The sequence below is a fragment of the Theropithecus gelada genome, chromosome 18 (genome assembly GCF_003255815.1).
Source record: "Theropithecus gelada isolate Dixy chromosome 18, Tgel_1.0, whole genome shotgun sequence".
NCBI lineage: Eukaryota > Metazoa > Chordata > Mammalia > Primates > Cercopithecidae > Theropithecus > Theropithecus gelada.
In genome coordinates this window covers 34,077,055-34,095,663 of record NC_037686.1, presented here as the reverse complement: position 1 = coordinate 34,095,663, position 18,609 = coordinate 34,077,055, and the positions used below count along the sequence as shown (strand labels likewise).

The following is an 18,609-nucleotide window of genomic DNA, read 5'->3' as shown; positions in this document are numbered from 1 at the left end:
CTAAAACTTAGCCAGGCGTGGTGGTGCACACCCGTAGTCCCAGCTACCTGGGAGGCTGAGGCAGGTTAATTGCTTGAAAATGGGAGGCAGAGGCTGCAGTGAGCCGAGATCATGCCACGGTACCATGGTACTGCAGTCTGGGCAACAGAGCAAGACTCCGTCTCAAAAAAAAAAAGTAGATGAGAAAGGCATTTTATTAGAATTCAAATATGTAGACTCAGACCTCTTCTAACATAATTTTTCCTAAACTAGAGATCAACGAAGGAAAGAAGACAACAACAATATTATCATTTTCTTCACTCATCTGACACTTAACTCAGGGATTACTCTGCCACAGATCTAACACTGCTATACTCACTGTGATATAGCTCTCGCAAATAAATTATGAGGGATGAAAAAGTGCTACATATGATTTTATATGATTAGTGGCTATTTCAATATTACTAGTATTAATGCCAATAATGGTAGTAGAGAGCTCTCTCTGCATTTCTTCATGGTGCCAGGGCTTGTTTCTAGTAAATATATGTAAATAAAATTAAGTTTGTTTTTTACCGTATCATGATAAAATGCCTATAAAGATTTTCAGCCAATATGGAAACTATATTTGGGATGGTCTGGCTTAAAACATAGGCTATGTGAGAAACACAAAATTTATTTGGGGAGACTCTGGGTGATGTCTCAAATAGGTGGTCAGCCTCCAGAAGAGCTAAAACTGAGGTGTTGCCAAGGTTCCTGTATCTGCTAAATTGAAGAGCTCCTGGCACTAAAACAAACTGGTTTCAAATATAAGCTCCAAACTGCGGGTCAGAGCAGCAGACACTCCCTCTGCTGGCAGGCATTTGGGAATCACACTGTTTCCCACACAGGCACCTCTGGGGAGAGGTGCTACGGTGGGAACAGCAGTAGAAATGTATTTATTTGACCAAGGTTTGTGATTCTTCTCAACAACAAAGAAAATGTCAACTCAACAGAACTGTGTTTCCTCTCAGCCTGTTTTCCCCTCTCTAACCTGCTGAGCATTACTCATTACTTCTTCTACACAGCTCTGCTAGCATTTCTCTTTAGACTTGATTCTTTGCCTTTGAACCACTGACTCAAATCTTCATCTTTTCCTCCTCTCTCTGCTTTCCTTTAAAAGTCTAAAGAACAGTAAAATGTGTTGTTTTACAAAGGTCACCAAGAAAGGCCTGCCAATTATCTAATGGAATTAGGAACACATACCAAGTGAATCCTTCATATCATTTAGGCTACTGATCAGAAAAAATGACAGGTGAAGAACTCATCTACTTCTACCCATCAAGTGGAAACCTCATAGTTGAGAGAAAGCCTGATGTACTAGCCAGGAGAGAAGAGATACAAAGCTAGTGTTGTTACTAACAACCAGTTCTGAACCCCTGGGCAAGTTACTCTGGACTTTTGTTTTCTCAGAAGAGTTCTAGTCTAAATGATCTCTACAGATTCTTTCCATATCAAATATATTGTATATTCTAATTTGCTAAAATGAGAGGTGGTAAAGCACTGTGGATAACAATATGGACTAAGAATGTCTGAGTACAAATCCCCACTCCAATATTTACTAGCTGTATGACATTAAACAAATTAATTGACCTCTCTTTACTTTCTTCTCCTCACAATTGGGATAATAATAGGTCCTAACTTATAGGGTTGTTACGAAGACTAAATATCATATCAATATATATAAACTCATATACCATTCCTATTACTATAATTTCATGATAAGAAGTTCACATAATATGCCGGGCGCAGCGGCTCGCGCCTGCAATCCTAGCACTTTGGGAGGCTGAGGCGGGTGGATCACCTGAGGTCAGGAGTTCGAGACCAGCCTGAGCAACATGGTGAAACCTCATCTCCACTAAAAATAGAAAAATTAGCTGGGCATGGTGGCGGATGCCTGCAATCCTGGCTACTCGGGAGGCTAGGGCACGAGAATTGCTTGAACCCAGGAGGCAGGGGTTGCAGTGAGCCAAGATCGTGCCACTGCACTCCAGCCTGGGCAACAGAGTGAGACATTGTCTTAAAAAAAATAATAATAATAATAATAATTCACATAATATATCAACCCAAAAAGACAACAGTGAAAATTCAGTATTTTCTGATGCTAAGACGCTATTAAATTATGAACAAAAGCATACCCCATAGGCTTACCTTTTTCTTACGATTTCCACTTTCACGTTGTACTGCCTTCATTAGATGCACCAACCGATCTACAAATGTCTGTTGTGCGGCCAGCAAAGAACGCATAACTCTGACAGACTTATCACCCTGAAGGGTTCAAAGTGAGAAAAAATTAGTTCTATGTAGCGTAATGATCAGGGTTTCTTTAACAGCATGGATAATCCTTATTTATATTTCTCATAGCTGTAAACTTAAATAGAAAGCAAAATTGAAAAACATTATCTTGATTCAAAAACAACGAGAAACCCTGTATCTTAGTTACTGACAACACTAATCCAGCCACAACTGAAAATTATCTGAGTCTTCAGCAAATACTGGTCTATCTACAACAGCATTTTTTTTCCCACATAAACCATGTGACAAGATGGAATTCATTCATCCTAAAATACATTCACTCATTATTTGATTAAATAAATATCCAATGGCTTTTGATGCAGAAATGTGCTGGACATATATACATAAATATGGCAGAAACAAAGATATAGGTCTTCAAGGAACTAAAAATCAACTTTTAAAAAAAGAAAATTTCAAATAGCACCACAATATGTGCTTAAAATATAAGTCATAAAAACTAAATGCTATACGGTCTTATGTAGTGATTCCTAGTTCATAAAATATTATAAAATACATTTCTAATTTAATCTTCCCAATTACCCTGGTAAGGGAAGCTGGGTAAATGTTATCATCCTCACTTCGAAGATAAGGAAATTTAAACTTGAGGAAACTGAAGTGTCTTCACAGGGTGACAAAGGCTGTAACAGAAACGAGATTAGAAGAGAGGACCAAGGGCTTATTTGCCAATCAGTTTGATGTTGAGAAGCTCTGGGAATGAATACAAAAGCTTAGTCTCAAAGTGTTTAATAAAATGTGATTTAAATTTTTAAAAGCATGAAATATGCAACAGATGAAAGATGCCATGAAATAGACTATTTCTGCGGCAAGTCCCAGATTAATGTGTGGCAGCTTTCTTTTCACTGCCCTTGCACCCTCTGCTGGCCGAACTGTGACACTGCTTTAAGAATCAAAAGAACACAGGAAAAATAAATCTCTTTTAAAAGCTGTTGAAAAGGCAAAAATACGTTATATAAAAAGTATCTGCAATATGACCATTGCCAGATTTCTGGAAATATACACAGCTTTGATAAGAAAGATACACAATAGAAAGGAAAATAAAAAAGCAAAGCTCTTTCTTTTTTAACTCCATGTACAGGTTTATTTCATTAAATTAGGGATCAAGAAAACTTCTGTAAAGGGTCAAAGATAACATATTTTAGGTCTTCTTGGCCACGCAGTTTTCATTCCAACTATTAAACTCCTATTGAGTATAAAAGTAGCCACAGACAATATAAAATCAAATGAGTTCATGATTCTATTCCAATAATTTATTTATGAACACTAAAACTTGAATTCACATAATTTTCATGTATCATAAATTATTTTTCTTCTTTTGATTGGTTTTCAATCATTTAAAAATATAAAAACCAGGTCGGGTGCAGTGGCTCACATCTGTAATGCTGGTACTTTGGGAGGCCGAGGCAAGTGGATCACCTGAGGTCAGGAGTTCCAGAATAGCCTGGGTGAAACTCTGTCTCTACTAAAAATACAAAAATTAGCTGGACATGGTAGTGGGCGCCTTTAATCCCAGCTACTCAGGAGGCTGAGGCAGGAGAATCTCTTGAACCCGGGAGGTGGCGGCTGCAGTGAGCCGAGATGGCATCACTGTACTCCAGCCTGGGTAAGAGAGCAAGATTCCGTCTCAAAAAAATAAAAATAAAATAAAAATATAAAACCACTTTTAGCTCATGGGATGTTCCAAAACAGGCAACAGGCTGAATTTGGCCCATGCACTGCAGTTTGCCAACCCCCACATTTAATGGTTACCTTCAACAACGCTTGGCTAAATCTTCTCATTACATTCAAGTACATCTCATGGGTCTTTGGATCCCTCTGCTGGGTATCTTGATCTTCACATTCCACGATCACATACCTTAAAAATATGTTTGAGCCATTCGTGTGATGTGAAACGAAATTTAGATTCAGTTTGCAAATACTCATTATCATTTCACTAAAACAGGTTAATTTACACATGCAAAAATAATCAAATTGGAGTAATAAAACACATTTTATCATCTCTTTTAAAAGTGAACAGTTACAGAGGAACACATACAACCATCAATAAAAGGTAAATTAAGAGTGATAATGCCTTAATTTGTGTAATATCCCAAATTTTCTAAAACTTTTGCCACCAAAACAAGCATTTTCTCCTATTTATGAGGTAGAGTATTAACATCCTCAGAAATCATCTAAGCTCACGTATTTACTGAGTAACTGGAGAACAAAAACCATTATTTTCATAATCTGCATAATACTTTGGTATTACATAAGGCTCTCTGATTCTGAAAACCTCTCTGAAGCTACTCCTGTCACTTACATTTTTGAAAGATGAATAAAATTTTAAGTAATTTTTTCTTTCCCATCCAGTTTCCCGTTTTTCAAAGATTCATACATAACATTTAACTTCCCAATTAAAAAACTATGGTTTTAGAGAGTAAAAGACATTTTAAATGTTTTCTTAAACCTAATCTGCTTATACAATTATAAAAATCATATAAGCAATGATCTGAGTAAGATTTTATAGGTCTTCTAATTCAGTGTTTCTAAATGTTCCACTGGGAACAAACCAAAGCAAATAACAGGTTGGGAATGGTGGCTCACGCCTATAATCCCAGTGTTTCTGGGGAGGCCTAGGAAGGAGGATCACTTGAGGTCAGGAATTTGAGACCAGCCTCTACATTTAAAAAAAAAAATTAAATATAAGCCAGGTGTGGTGACACCGCCTACAGTCCCAGTTACTAAGGAGGTTGAGGTAAGAAGACAGCTTGAGCCCATGTGAAGCTGCAGTAAGCTATGATTGTACCATTACACTCTAGCTTGGGCAACAAACGGAGATGGTACCTCTTAAAAAGAAAAAAAAAGGTATCAGAGCTTGATACACACAGCCACATATGCACATAGATGCATAAAACTGAAAAGTTTCACAAAGCAACATCCTGTGAACAATATGTTAATATTTGCTATTCTGTTTATTTTTCTTTAAATAACAAATGCTAGACTGAAACTTTAAATTGCTTTCAGTGGATCATGATGATGTGTAGTTTGAAAACCATCAATCTCAATCAACTTGCTTGCTTTATCAACAGTGAAACTTAGAGGGGCTGTGTCTTGTCTATGGTGGTATGATTGATTATAAAACTGAGATAGAAACCCAGGACTTTGGGCTCCCAGGTCAGACTTTTTTGATTTTACTAAGTTGACTTTCACACTGTGTTATCCTTAAAACACATACAAAACTTTTTAATCTCCTTAACTGTCAATGTTTCCCAAATCTCAAGTCACGGACGCTTATTATTATCCTTACTACTATTTCTGGGAGAGTATACTCTGTATTCAGCCATTCAGATGGTCGACTTCATGAGAGGGCTTACCTGTCTTGTTCTCCACTATACCTTCAGCATGCCTGGCTCATAATAGATGCTCAACATATTATTAACATATTACTGTTGAATGAATAATTCCACTATTGTGGATTTAGGCTACTATCTCATTATTGATAATTTTCAAATATAAATACATATTCCTTTTTTATATCTAAGGTCTAATTTTGAATTCCATTACATGACCTGCTTTCACATTCATGCACCCTAATTTTCAAGGACCATATCCCCTTTTCAAGACACTATTTGTCATTTCTAACTGAACATGTGTAAAACCAAACTTATCACATTAAATGCATCTTTTTCTACCTCTATTGAAGGTACTAACAATATCCCAGGTATTTGGGCTAGGAATTCTCATGTAGGAGGGTTCACAAACTCAATTTTTCTCAAAAAGCAGGCAGGAAAGAAATGTTTGACTCACTTAAATAGAAGGAAAGAGAGAGAGGTAGGGCTGTAGCCAAACCAGAGAACACAGCACTACCTAAAACTTTCCTTGGCCCTCTGTTCAATTTGTGGTCCATGAATCTAACACTGTACTTTAAAACAAAAAACAGCAGTTCTAAACAGTGAAACTGTCAATATGGTATTATTCAACTCCAATCCATCCCCTTCTACCCTTTATAGTTAAAGTCCTTGATTGTCTCCGTCACCTTAGGGTATTCAGAATCTTTTCCTGTGTTTATGCAGTAAACTTATTTCCAAATGAACATATAGCTGACCACAATGTAGGGGCCCACTGCTGTGTCCTGCTCTTTCTGATCACCAAGTAAACACTATGGCTGCAGCTATTTTCTGTTACTGAAAATATATGTTGATGCTTATAATAAGCATCAAGTATCAAATACCTCTCAAAAATCATTCAAGCCGGTTCAGGCCTGTAATCCCAACACTTTGGGAGGCCGAGGCAGGGGAACTGATTCAACCTGGGAGGTAGAGGTTGCAGTGAGCCAAGATCGCACCCTTGCACTCCAGCCTGAGCAACAAGAACGAAACTTTATCTCAAAAAAAAAAAAAAAAGACACTGTCATCTCCAAATATGGGAGATAAGGTTAGCTATCAAGACTAGAAGACCTAGATTTGAATCATTTCTGAGGTTTCTGTTCACATCAATAAACTAGATTCTATAAAACACTCTAAGGTATTTCTTTGAAAGCTGTCATCTTAAAGTAGGAATGCAAACAAAATTGTCCAGGTACCCATTGTAAGATGACATCAGTGGGCTACCTGTTTCCTGGCAATTTTATTTTGTGGAGTAAATAACCTTTATTACCTTGAAAGGTCTTAAAAGTTATAGAAAACATGTCAAAGCATCCAAAGTTTACTTTCAACTTCAACATCCTAGAATGGCTATAAAAATAAAAAACTGCAATGATTTATAGATTCTGATGCCCAACATTTTACAGAGTGGAGACTGTAACTCCCCTCTGTGGCTTAAAAGGTTGACACTATTCATTTTAAAAGGATTGTCTGCACACCTATAGGCCCCTAAGGATTTAGCTACAGTAAGAATCCTGTTTAAATCACCAGAAAGGGAACAAATGAAAAAAGGAAATTCAAATGTTCAAAGGAAACAGCACAATCAATTAAAATTTCTATTTTAATACATTTGTTATAATAGAGTAGGCTTACAGAAGCATTTATATTCTCACATTTTGTTATTTTTATATGTTCAAAGGAAGAGAAGAATGATCATTTTAAACCAACTACTTGAAATTATTTCCCTTATTGTTACCTTACATTCACAAAAGCAGTGTCTATTAAAGGCAAGAGTCCACACATCAATAGCTTTTCTCCCCATGAGTATTTCTGAATATGTAATAGGCAGACTGTAAATATGGGAAAAACAATTACTCCTTAGGGAATGAAGAGACACAGCATATGCTATTGATTCAATGAATCAGAGATATAGTGGGAAAACACAAATCAAATCTAAGTTTGATTGAATGTTTATAAGACTGGGAACTAGGGCTGTACTTTGTTTATAGGAAAAAAAAGTGTGCTCCTTATGAACAGAAACAGCTGCTATGTTGGAAACTTCATCTAATAGACTTCCTACTGTTTGGCTGCTTTCAGAAAATTCTTCCTACTTGAAATAAGAGATCAAAGATTCTATCAAAACTCATTTCAAATTTAATAATGAAATCTGTTCTACAATCAAACATAAAGAATATGTAACTTGAAAGCACTACATAATCAGTATATATACATACAGCTCTTACCATAGTGAATACTCTAGACTAAAATTTCTGAGCCAGAGAAAAGTTTCTGTGAATATTGCAGGAAACAAAAATACCTATAAATGAACTCTTAGCAAATGATTTAAAAAATATATAAAATTTTAATTTAAAAATACCTAAGAAGTTTCGAAATATTTACTCAAAAACTCAAGAAATATACCCCACAAATATTTTTTTCTCTTTACTTCCTTTTAAATATTTAGATTTTCATGAGGAAATATTTTTCCATAAGACCAGTGAATAGACATACCCTTAAGTATTCAGATTGGAACATAGAGAACATTAGAGGTAAAAGGTGACATTTAAAGGAAACAGTAGCAATTTAGCAATATGAGAATTTCTAAGTAAACCTTTCAAAGAAAAAATAGTGATTAACAATTAGTCAAAACCTCCTATATTTTCAAGGACATAATGAAATTTAACGTGAGGAAAATGTTGTTTTATGAATATTACATTAAACTGCTAAAGTAAAAGTAGGAAACTATTTTTCTTCCCACTACAGAGGCCAACAGAAAAAAAACAAACAACAACCAAAAAAAATAAACACAGGTTCCAAAGGGGGAAAATCACTGATTTACTTAAGATTGTTGACAGTGGTTTTTCTTCATTGTAAAGAGAACCATAAAGGCTTAAACTAAACAAATATTTCTTGTTTATGTAAATTGAAAACTGTGTGTGTTAAAAGAGTGCTCCATAAAAAACGATGAGTTAATGTCCTTTGTAGGGACAAGGATGAAGCTGGAAACCATCACTCTGAGCAAACTGTCACAAGGACAGAAAACCAAACACCGCATGTTCTCACTCATAGGTGGGAATTGAACAGTGAGAACTTGGACTCAGGGCAGGGAACATCACACACTGATGTGACGGAGTGGGGGGAAGGGGGGAGGGATAGCATTGGGAGAAATACCTAATGTTAATGACGAGTTGATGGGTGCAGCACACCAACATGGCACATGTATACGTATGTAACAAACCTGCACGTTGTGCACATGTACCCTAGAACTTAAAGCATAATAAAAAAGAAAAAAAGAAAAAGAGTGCTCCAATTTAGTTACCTACTTCTTAGGTACAGGGGCAGTATCCGGCAGAGTGTTACCTCTGGAGAGTGGGAGAATGAAGTTAAGGCTGGACTTGACCCGCAAGGACAGCTTCCCTAATCCAGTCTTAAAACAAAATAGTATTTTGTATAATTTCTCACAAAAAGCAAAATACTTCATCATTATTCAAAAGTACCGGTTCAGCATCTCTTAGTCAAAATGCTTGGAATCAGAAATGTTTTGGATTTCTAGGTTTTTTTGGATTTTTGAATATTTGCATTATACTTAGCACCTTAAATCCAAAAATTCAAAATCTGAAATGCTCCGAAGAGCATCTCTTTTGCACTTCATGTCAATGCTCACAGAGTGTTGGATTTTGGAGCATTTCAGATTTCAGATTTTTGGATTTGGTATGCTCAACCTCTAGTGAGCTTTTACGATGGACCTCTACTAATTTGTAATTTGTTTAAGGCTATAAATTGAGCAGTAAGATTAGATTAGAAATCATTTATACAATAAAAAGTCTCATGCCAAGAAGTTTAAAAGTGATGTAAGTAGTTTTAAGGATTCTCCCAAAGGTAAAGAAGGCTTTAGGCAGGTCTTACCCCCCTGGCTCTGCCCTTTGTGAGCTCTGTAAAGCTAGATGAAGCCCTCTTATCTAGTGTTTAATCCCAGTACTTTTTTTTTTTTATTGAAGCAAAATATTTCTGATTGTGGCTTAAGCTACTTGTTTTTTCTCTTCAGGATTCTGTGAAAAATAAAGGAAACCATGCTTCATATTAACTGTGCCTCAAGAAGTCAGTTAGTCACTCTGTGCCTTAGTTTCTCTCTTTCCTTCAAGTGACTCAGGACATCGTTTTAATGTGAACTAGAGACATTTACACATGCCCATTTAACTTCATAGAAACAAATGAGAAAAGGTCACTGAAAGTACCCTGAAAATGACAAAGCAGTAGAGAAATGATTTAATCCTAGATCAAGGTCTACCAAGTTCAGCTACAGCAAGCCTCTGCCTTGGTTTTCTCATGTTTAAAATGCCATAACTTTTAATTGCAACTTTCTCTTTTTAAATGATTCCAATGTTTTAGTAAATAATGTGAAAATACATACTCCTGAAGAACTGTGAAATATCATACTCAACTACTTTACATGCCAAACAGATATCAAACTGAAAGCACCCATTACCCTCTGCAGGTATATCCCAGCTATTGGAAAGTTATATCCTTAGTGAAAGGGAGAGAAACGGCGGTGCCAAGAAGCGTTTCCACGAACCCAACTGTCATGGAATACAGCTAGATACAAAAATACTGTATCTAGACATTTGATGATTGCTCATATCTTATTTTAAATCATCTTTGTGTTTACAGCATGAGAAAAATAATTCTTAAGGGTAATAAGAACATAAACAGAAAATTATTTTCACATACCAGTATAAATAATTAGCCAGTGTTGAGTTTTTGCAGGCTCTCGATATCAAGAAGGTACAGAGATCTTGCTGAAAGAATTAAAATAAATGTATTATACATCACCATCTACTATTAATGGGGGAAAATAAGTAAGTCTACATTTGCCTATCAGTTTTCATCTGTATATCTTATGTAACAGATCAGATTTTCTGCCATTTACCTACCCTTACATACACACATACAAAAATACTTTAAATCAGACAATATGCAAGTGGTTAGAATACTGCAGTTCAGAGAACTCCTTGTCCTCCTGAAGCTTCATATTGGTAGAGGAGAGAGACATTAAAAGAAATGGTCATAGAAATAATTTAGGTTGGGAGGTTAGAAAAGGCAGCAATGAAGACATGACATTCAGGCAAGACCAAAATGACACTGGAAGACTCTAAGTTTGGCTTGTTCAAGGAATTTTAAGTAACGTAAATAAAATACAGTGAACACTGAAGAGACTGAAAAGATAGGCAAAGGTCAAAGTATGTGAGACCTCTAAGGTCATGTTATTATTGAGTATGAATTTTATTTTAAAAGCAATGGATACCAAACAAAGGATCTTAAGAGGAGAGTGAGATGATGTGATTTACATTTTAGGAAAATGACTGGTTGTCCTGTGAAGTACAGACCTGAGATCAGTTAAGATGCTACTACGGTAGACTAGGAGAGTAAATAATGAGAGTGAAGATGGTGAAAAGCAGACAAATAAAAGAAATATCTTGGAAGTATAATTAACAGGACCTGCTAGTGGAGAGGAATTAGGAAGGAAAGAAAGGAATTAATAGTAATTCCCAAATTTCTGGATTGATTTGTTATGGCACAAATGGAAATTTCAGACAAAAAGCTACCTATCTACAGAGTGAGAGGAAAGAGTTGTATTTTGAAATATTAAGTTCAAAATGCCTGTCAGATACACAATGGAGATCAAATACATGTTTGAATACAGGAATCTGAAACTCAGGTGAAAGATCTGAGGTAGAAATATAAATTTGAGTTTATTAATACAACCTAGGGCAAGAGTATTGAGTGAGACTAGAAGAGGAGCCTGAGGAACATTAAGATGTCAGGCAGAGAGGAAAGTGCTGACAAAAGAAACTAAGAAGAAATGGCAAGAGAGATGAAGAGAAAAACAAGAGATACACAGTATCACCTAAACCATGAGAAGAGTTAGTTTTTCAAGAAGAAAATTATTTACTTTGTTGAATACTCTGAAGAAGCTGAAAAGAATGTACAACCAAAAACATTAGGGTTATTTGGTAACTTAGCAAATTAAGTTTTAAGCAAGAGCCAGAATGATATGGAGTAAAGACTGGAAAGAAGGAAGAAAAGAGTATGTATTAACAACTCCTTTGAGAAGAGAAGTAAGAAAACAAGGTGCTGTTTCAAGAGATGTGGTTTCAAGGGAGAGTTTTGTTTTTTCTGAACTTTTAACATGGAAAATTCTAACACATACTTGAGTATTTCTATCAGGAAAAGAAAATAACACATCTTTGAAGAGAGTCATGTTTCTTCTGTGTAAGAAAATAGAAGGAAAGTATGGGGGAGAAATTCATGTCTATAAAACCACTGATGGGAAAGAGACCATTCCTACCTAGAGGTTTCTATTGTTTCCATTAAGTATAAGGCAGAATTGTCATCTGGAGATTGGGAGGCGGGGCATGAGAACAGAGTGGAAATGGTATGAAAAATCACTGCAGGGCAGGAAGATCAACACGTCTAGGGACATGGAAGATGGCAGAGAGCAGTGAGTGCTCACGTGAGGTTTGTGATCGTGAATTTATAGTGACACCAACATGCTATGCTATGTGTTTTTCTTCAGCAATATTCAGGCATGGTGAAAGTAGGTAATTAATGAGGCTTATCAAGAGCTGAGATGTTTGCCAGGGGAACTGCAGGTACTATTAAAAGAATAACTAAAATGACAGCCATGGGATAAAAGTTATGTTCAGAGAAAAGCAAACATTGAAGGGAGGTGATGAATAATGAAAAGGATAGATCAACAGATTAGAACTTTTAATGCAGTAGGGGTCCTTTTGTAATTCCGAGTAATAAGAGGTTGTTATTACAAAATAGATGTGCCAATGCCTTCAGTAAGAATTTTATCTCCAGTTTTAAAGCTTAGGTATACATTTTAAATATGCACCAAAAATCCAATTTAAAAAACTCCTTAATCTGGAAGCCATTATATAAAGCTGAGTCCATGAGTTTAATAGGCAGACTATAGACCTAAAGTTCTCTTTTGACTATCTGGCAAGAACATTGTACTTTTGTACAGTGATGTATATATTTTAATAGCAAACACATTTCATTTCATACTATGCCCTTTTGATAAAAAAAAATTACTTACAGAACATAAAGAAAAGTTGAATTTTAAAAACTGTGAAGCAGGAAGTATGTATTGTAAATGTTAAAACTCAATTTGAGTAAGCAAGACTTTAAGATTTTAAAACAGTTTAAAGAAAAAAGTGCTTTATAAAAAAAGATCACATGTTGTAGGTCACAGACATAAGAAGAAATGGTGAGGAAGGTGCAGGTATCCTTTAAGAAAAGTATCTCTAAGTATTTACTGAGTGTATACAATAATAACAATAATATTATCAAATCTGAAGGAAGTTAAATAACAAGACGGGGTGGAGTGGAGGGAGAAGGATTTAGCCAATGACAAGGAAGAATATATAATTTATATATACATAAGAAAGTATAGAAAGTACTACATAAGATAGTGAAATCAGTCAAAATACAGCTACAACCACAATACAAACAAATGGGGCAAAAGTTCCAGTTACAAAACAGAGTGTTAAACTAGATTAAAAAACAAAATTTAGCTACGTGACATTTACAAGGGACCTAAATATAATAAACCTAAAACATAAGGCTACAAAAAAATTCAAAAGAAAAGATGAACAAAGACAACAAAAATATTGAGAAGAAAAGATCAACATGAACACTAATCAAGATAAAGCTCTATTAACATCAGACAAAACAGGCTTTAAGATGAAAAGCTTTATTAGGTATCAAGAGGGTTACCGAACAGTGATAAAAGATGCAATTTATGTATTTAATTGGAGAGCTTCACAATATTTAAAGCAAACACTAACAGAAATACAAGAAGAAATTAATAATTCTACCATCATACAGGGGAATTTTGCCCTAATTCTTTCACAGATAAAGCAGAAAGAAATGTTAGGACAGAGTACAGATTTCAATAACACAATTCATAAGCTTGCTCTAGTAACTTATGTACAATGCTATACCCAACAGCTGGGAAATATACCTTCTTTTCAAGAACCCATGGAATTCATAAAATATGAGCAGATTTGGGGAATAATTGAGTTTCTGTCTCCATTCAAACATGTGGCCAGACACGTACAATGTTCTCCTGAAACTCCAAGAATAAAACGAGGAAGGACATAAGACACTGCTCAGGTATCAAAAAGGAGACAGGAATGTTGGTATCTCAAGTTGTGATAAGAGAGGTAATTCGGCTTGGTTGTGTATTAACCTAAAGGTGACCATGGCTTGTACAATACCCTCTATGGGAATAGGGGAAGTGATAGGGGAAGACAGAAATATCACTCAAAATGATTGTCACTCTTTTTTGGATACCTGAATCCTTTAAAAAACAATTCAGCTGACAAAAAGTTAAATGGCTTAATCATTGAATAACAACAGGTTCATCAGTCACAAGAGAAATATCAGAAATATATAAAAACTATCATTATTTTTAGCCTAAAATTTTTGAACAATAGGTGAGTATAAATCAATATTCTGAACATAGTTTTCAGAATCTAATCGCTTCACAGCATCTAGAATGTAAATTATCCTTTGTTCAAGCTACCAACATGGAAAACTCATTCAGACTAATGGCCTACAAGCCCTACACAACTGATGGCCAGTTATCTCTTGAATCCAATCTTCTGCCAAGTTCTCTTTTGCTCACTCCCCGATAAACCAGGCACACTAGTTTCTGGTGTTCCTCAAACATACACACTTAAACTCTGGTCTTAGGACCTCCATACTTGCTACTCCCATTCTGAAATGCTCTTCCCCAGATAGCCATATGGTCATTTCCTCACCTGCTTCACTTTTAGTGGGATGTTACCTTTTTAGTAACAAGTAACTTATAAGAGCTTTCTAGAACATAAGCTCTATGAAGGCAAATATTTAACTGCCTTGTTTTCTGCTGCATCAACCCAGCATGCAAAACAGTTCCCTATATGTTAAGAGCTCAAAAAACATATGTGAATGAATGAATGAATGATTGAATCAATGAATCAATATCTTAGCTTTGAAAGGGAAAACTTTACTGCAGCAGACTGGCTTCTTAAAGGGCTTGTCTAAGGATTCTATGATTCTGTGATTTAAAAATTCTTTCTTTCAATTGAATATTTTGTTATACTGAGAGATATGCAAACATACACATTTTAATCAATAGCTAATAGTTAAAATATTCATTCAGTCATTAACATTACCTCCTAAAATCTAACTAAAAGCAATATATATACACACACTGAAAAATCACATGAACTTTTCTAATAATAAAACATGTGTTACTTGTTTTCAATATCAGAGATATTAATGACTTCTTTTAAATTAGAAGTCTTATAGACAAATTCAAAAATATGTACTACATCAGCTTCTACAATGCACTTTCCAAAGTGCAATGCAGATTAGCACTTTTCAGATTAGCACTAGTCTAACAGGCCTGTTTTATCTCAAAAATGTGTCTACTTATATGTATAGTTAAAAAGTTGCTTAGTGTATTATCTCTAATATCAAAGTCATACATTTCTACAATGTAATCACAAGCACTGACAACAATTACAGTGAGGTTCATAAATACATTGATGGTAAATATTCTGAGTTTCCCTAATAAAATATTTAAACCTAGTTTATTTTCATATTGCATATGAATCCATTTATATGCCCAAAGCACCAATAAAATGACTTGAATTGAGGACTATCTGGCACTTTATGCTGAGGGGAAAAGTCATAAACATGCATCATAAAGTAAGTTATTTAATAAAGTTGTAATATTTAGTTATTTAACCAAAACTGAGATTTAAAGACAAGCATAAAATGTTTACGCGGTAGGATCTCTCCTACAGGAAGCTGGAAAAGCTTTGTACTCACTTCCAGATTTTCGCCATCTGGAACTTCTTTTGTTTTTGATGCAGGAGGTGGTGAAGAGACTGGAGGAAGGGGGCTGGTTATAATTTGGGAGCTGAAAAATAAAAGAGATCACCGAGATGTAAAATACTCTGTCCATAAGAGAAGACACACTTTTTTTTTTTTTTTTTTTAAGCACAGTTCACTTCAATTGTGTCTGTTTAATGCAACACTTCCTCAAGTATGTTCTGTGCAACACTAGAGTCACACTGTACTCTGGAAAAAGCGCATGGTCAAAGATGATGGCTAATGCATCTTGGGAGACTTATGTGCAAATCTGCATATTAAAGGTTTGGGTAAGTGCTGTTTGTTTGTTTAAGGTCATTTGGCTTTAAACCAGCATTTCCCAAACATATCTGGCCAAGACCTCCTCTTTTTTTATCTTTTTTAAAACAAAATAAAGCTTAAAAAAAGAACTAAAAACATACACACACACACACACACACACACACACAAAATTAGTGACTAGTACACCATAAGCTGGAAAAGACTAGGTTACAGTTTTCACCCCATCATAAAACTCTGAATAGACTTTTACTTATAAAACATTCTACAGGGCATAAGGAAGAAAGTAAATGAGCATGACTTAAGACTGAAGACCTCCAATATAGAGTGAGAGATATAAAGAGCATCTTTATATTAACAAAAAAATACAAAGTAGTCAGGGAAAGAAAAATTATTTGTCATCTTTTTTGGTTCTTCTCCAAATAAAACACACAACATAAAGCATAGCATAACCATAATCATAAAGAAAAATTCAAAAATCCAATCTTGAGCTCATATAATAATTGAAATGACTGGACTTACTCAGGAAGTCTAAAATCTAGACCTGGTTTTGTCAATAACAAACCTCATGATCTTCGCAAAACCATTTTCCATCACTAAGCCTAAGATTTTTCACCCAACAGTTACTACTTTTTTCAAATTTTAAGATTTTCTGAAAAGTAAAAAGTAGAAAAAAATGTGGGATTTGGAGTCAACTCTACCATTTGCAAGATACACAAGACTTTGAGCAATTTACTTCAAGTCCTTCATCTCTAAATTAGGGACATGAATACGTACCTGAGAAGACAGTTATAACAAGATAATGTGTGTGAACCACCTGGTGCAGACTGGGAACTCCTCATTTTTATATTGTCAATAGCTAACTTTTAAGTCAAATAATATGCTATTCTTTTCAGTGTAACTACTAAAGAGGTGTAAACAGCTAATAAAAAATACAACTTTTTATTAAACTACTTGAGCTCACTCCTCAAATAGTGCTCCGTCCTGCCATTTCATCCATTTTTTTGTTTGTTTGTTTGAGACGGAGCCTTGCTCTGTTGCCCAGGCTGGAGTGCAATGGCGCAATCTTGGCTTGCTGCACCCTCCACCTCCCAGGTTTCACCATGTTGGCCAGGCTGTTTTTGAACTTCTAACCTCAAGTGATCCACCCACCTCAAGCCTCCCAAAGTGCTAGGATTACTGGCATAAGCCACCGCACTTGCCCCTGTCATTTCATTTTAACATAAATAAGTAATAGTAGCTAACACTGAGCACTATGTATTAAACAGTTTCCTCTGAGTGTTAATTCACTTAATGATTAAACAACCCTTAAAGATGAGTTACTATTGCTATCACCACTCTTAAGAAACTGGAGACACATAGAGAATATGTAATTTATACAAGTTTACACAGCTAGGAAGTGGCAGAGTCAAGATTTTAAGTCAGGTATTCAGACTTGATAGCCTGCAAAACACTGTTTCCTAATACAGTAACTTGTGTGCTGTGAGTACACACGCAATATTCACTAGTAAAACTTCAAAATTAGTAACACTAGGGTGTGGTACATCTAAGGAAAGGAAAACAGACAACAATTTGAAATGGGAAAAATTAACAAATTGGAAAATATGTTCTCCCTGGATAGCCATACCTATCTATTTCTGCAGAATTTATTCCAGAATTTGACAGATTTTCTGACACTGAACTCTGACTATCCTTCTTGGTAGGTTCCAATCCATTCTTTATATCATCAAAATTTTCGTATTTGAGAGCCTGGACCAATTGTAATAGGTACATCAACAAATCCTAGAAAACAAACAAAAAGTAAAGTCATATTAGGAAAAGAATGCAAAATGATTATAGACATTATTTATTCCTAAATATCAACTAAACATTTCACTTTTATCTATTACTTTTCAGCTGTATTACTTTTGACATGTCACCAAGTTACTTAACTTCCCTGTACCCCACAGCCCCTTCATCTTTAAAATTGACATCATAATATAAATTGTAGAGAAGAAAATGAGGGTTAAATTAGTTAATAAAAGAAAGTCACAGAATAGTGTCCAGCACAGGCTAAGTGGCCAATAAATGATGTGTTTCAGGTAGTAGCTTCAAAAAAAAAAAAAAAAAAAAAAGTGGGAAGGATTCAAGATGCTTTGCGTAAAACTAAGAAATTATAGACAGTCGCAGTGGCTCACATCTGTAATCCCAGCACTTTGGGAGGCCGAGGCGGGTGGATCACGAAGTCAAGAGATCGAGACCATCCTGGCTAACACAGTGAAATCCCGTCTCTACTAAAAATACAAAAAATTAGCCGGGCGTGGTGGTGGGCGCCTGTAGTCCCAGCTACTAGGGAGGCTGAGGCAGGAGAATGGCGTGAACCCAGTAGGCGGAGCTGGCAGTGAGCCAAGATTGCGCCACTGCACTCCATCCTGGGTAGCAGAGCAAGACTCTGTCTCAAAAAAAAGAAAAAAGAAAAAAAAAAAGAAATTATAGAAGGATCCTTTTTTCAGTAATAGATCAGAAGAGTGCATTCTATGTTTAATATTACACAAGAAATTCCAAATTTTCAAGTTTTCAAAGAACTTCTGTTTAATGTCTTTTTCTGGTTAGAATCTTTAAAACTCATGTGTTTTCTTTTTTCCTGAAACATCAGGTTTTAGAGAATCTGGATTGCTTCTTAAATGAAAGATGCTGTAAAACAAACATTTGATTAAGAGACATTTGATTAAGAGACATGCCAACTCCCAAG

General features: G+C 35.4%; 1 protein-coding gene across 2 annotated transcripts in view; it reads right to left on the bottom strand.

Moving 5' to 3' along the window:
• PIK3C3 (phosphatidylinositol 3-kinase catalytic subunit type 3) overlaps positions 1–18,609 on the bottom strand; it is a 127,758-nt gene that overhangs the window by 49,532 nt on the left and 59,617 nt on the right. For both annotated transcript variants that reach the window (XM_025365428.1, XM_025365430.1), the window contains 5 exons: positions 17,506–17,660; positions 15,558–15,648; positions 10,398–10,465; positions 4,078–4,183; positions 2,167–2,283 (listed from right to left, as the gene is read on the bottom strand). In XM_025365428.1, coding sequence (XP_025221213.1) covers positions 2,167–2,283; positions 4,078–4,183; positions 10,398–10,465; positions 15,558–15,648; positions 17,506–17,660 — 537 coding nt within the window. The remainder of the gene's footprint in view (positions 1–2,166; positions 2,284–4,077; positions 4,184–10,397; positions 10,466–15,557; positions 15,649–17,505; positions 17,661–18,609) is intronic.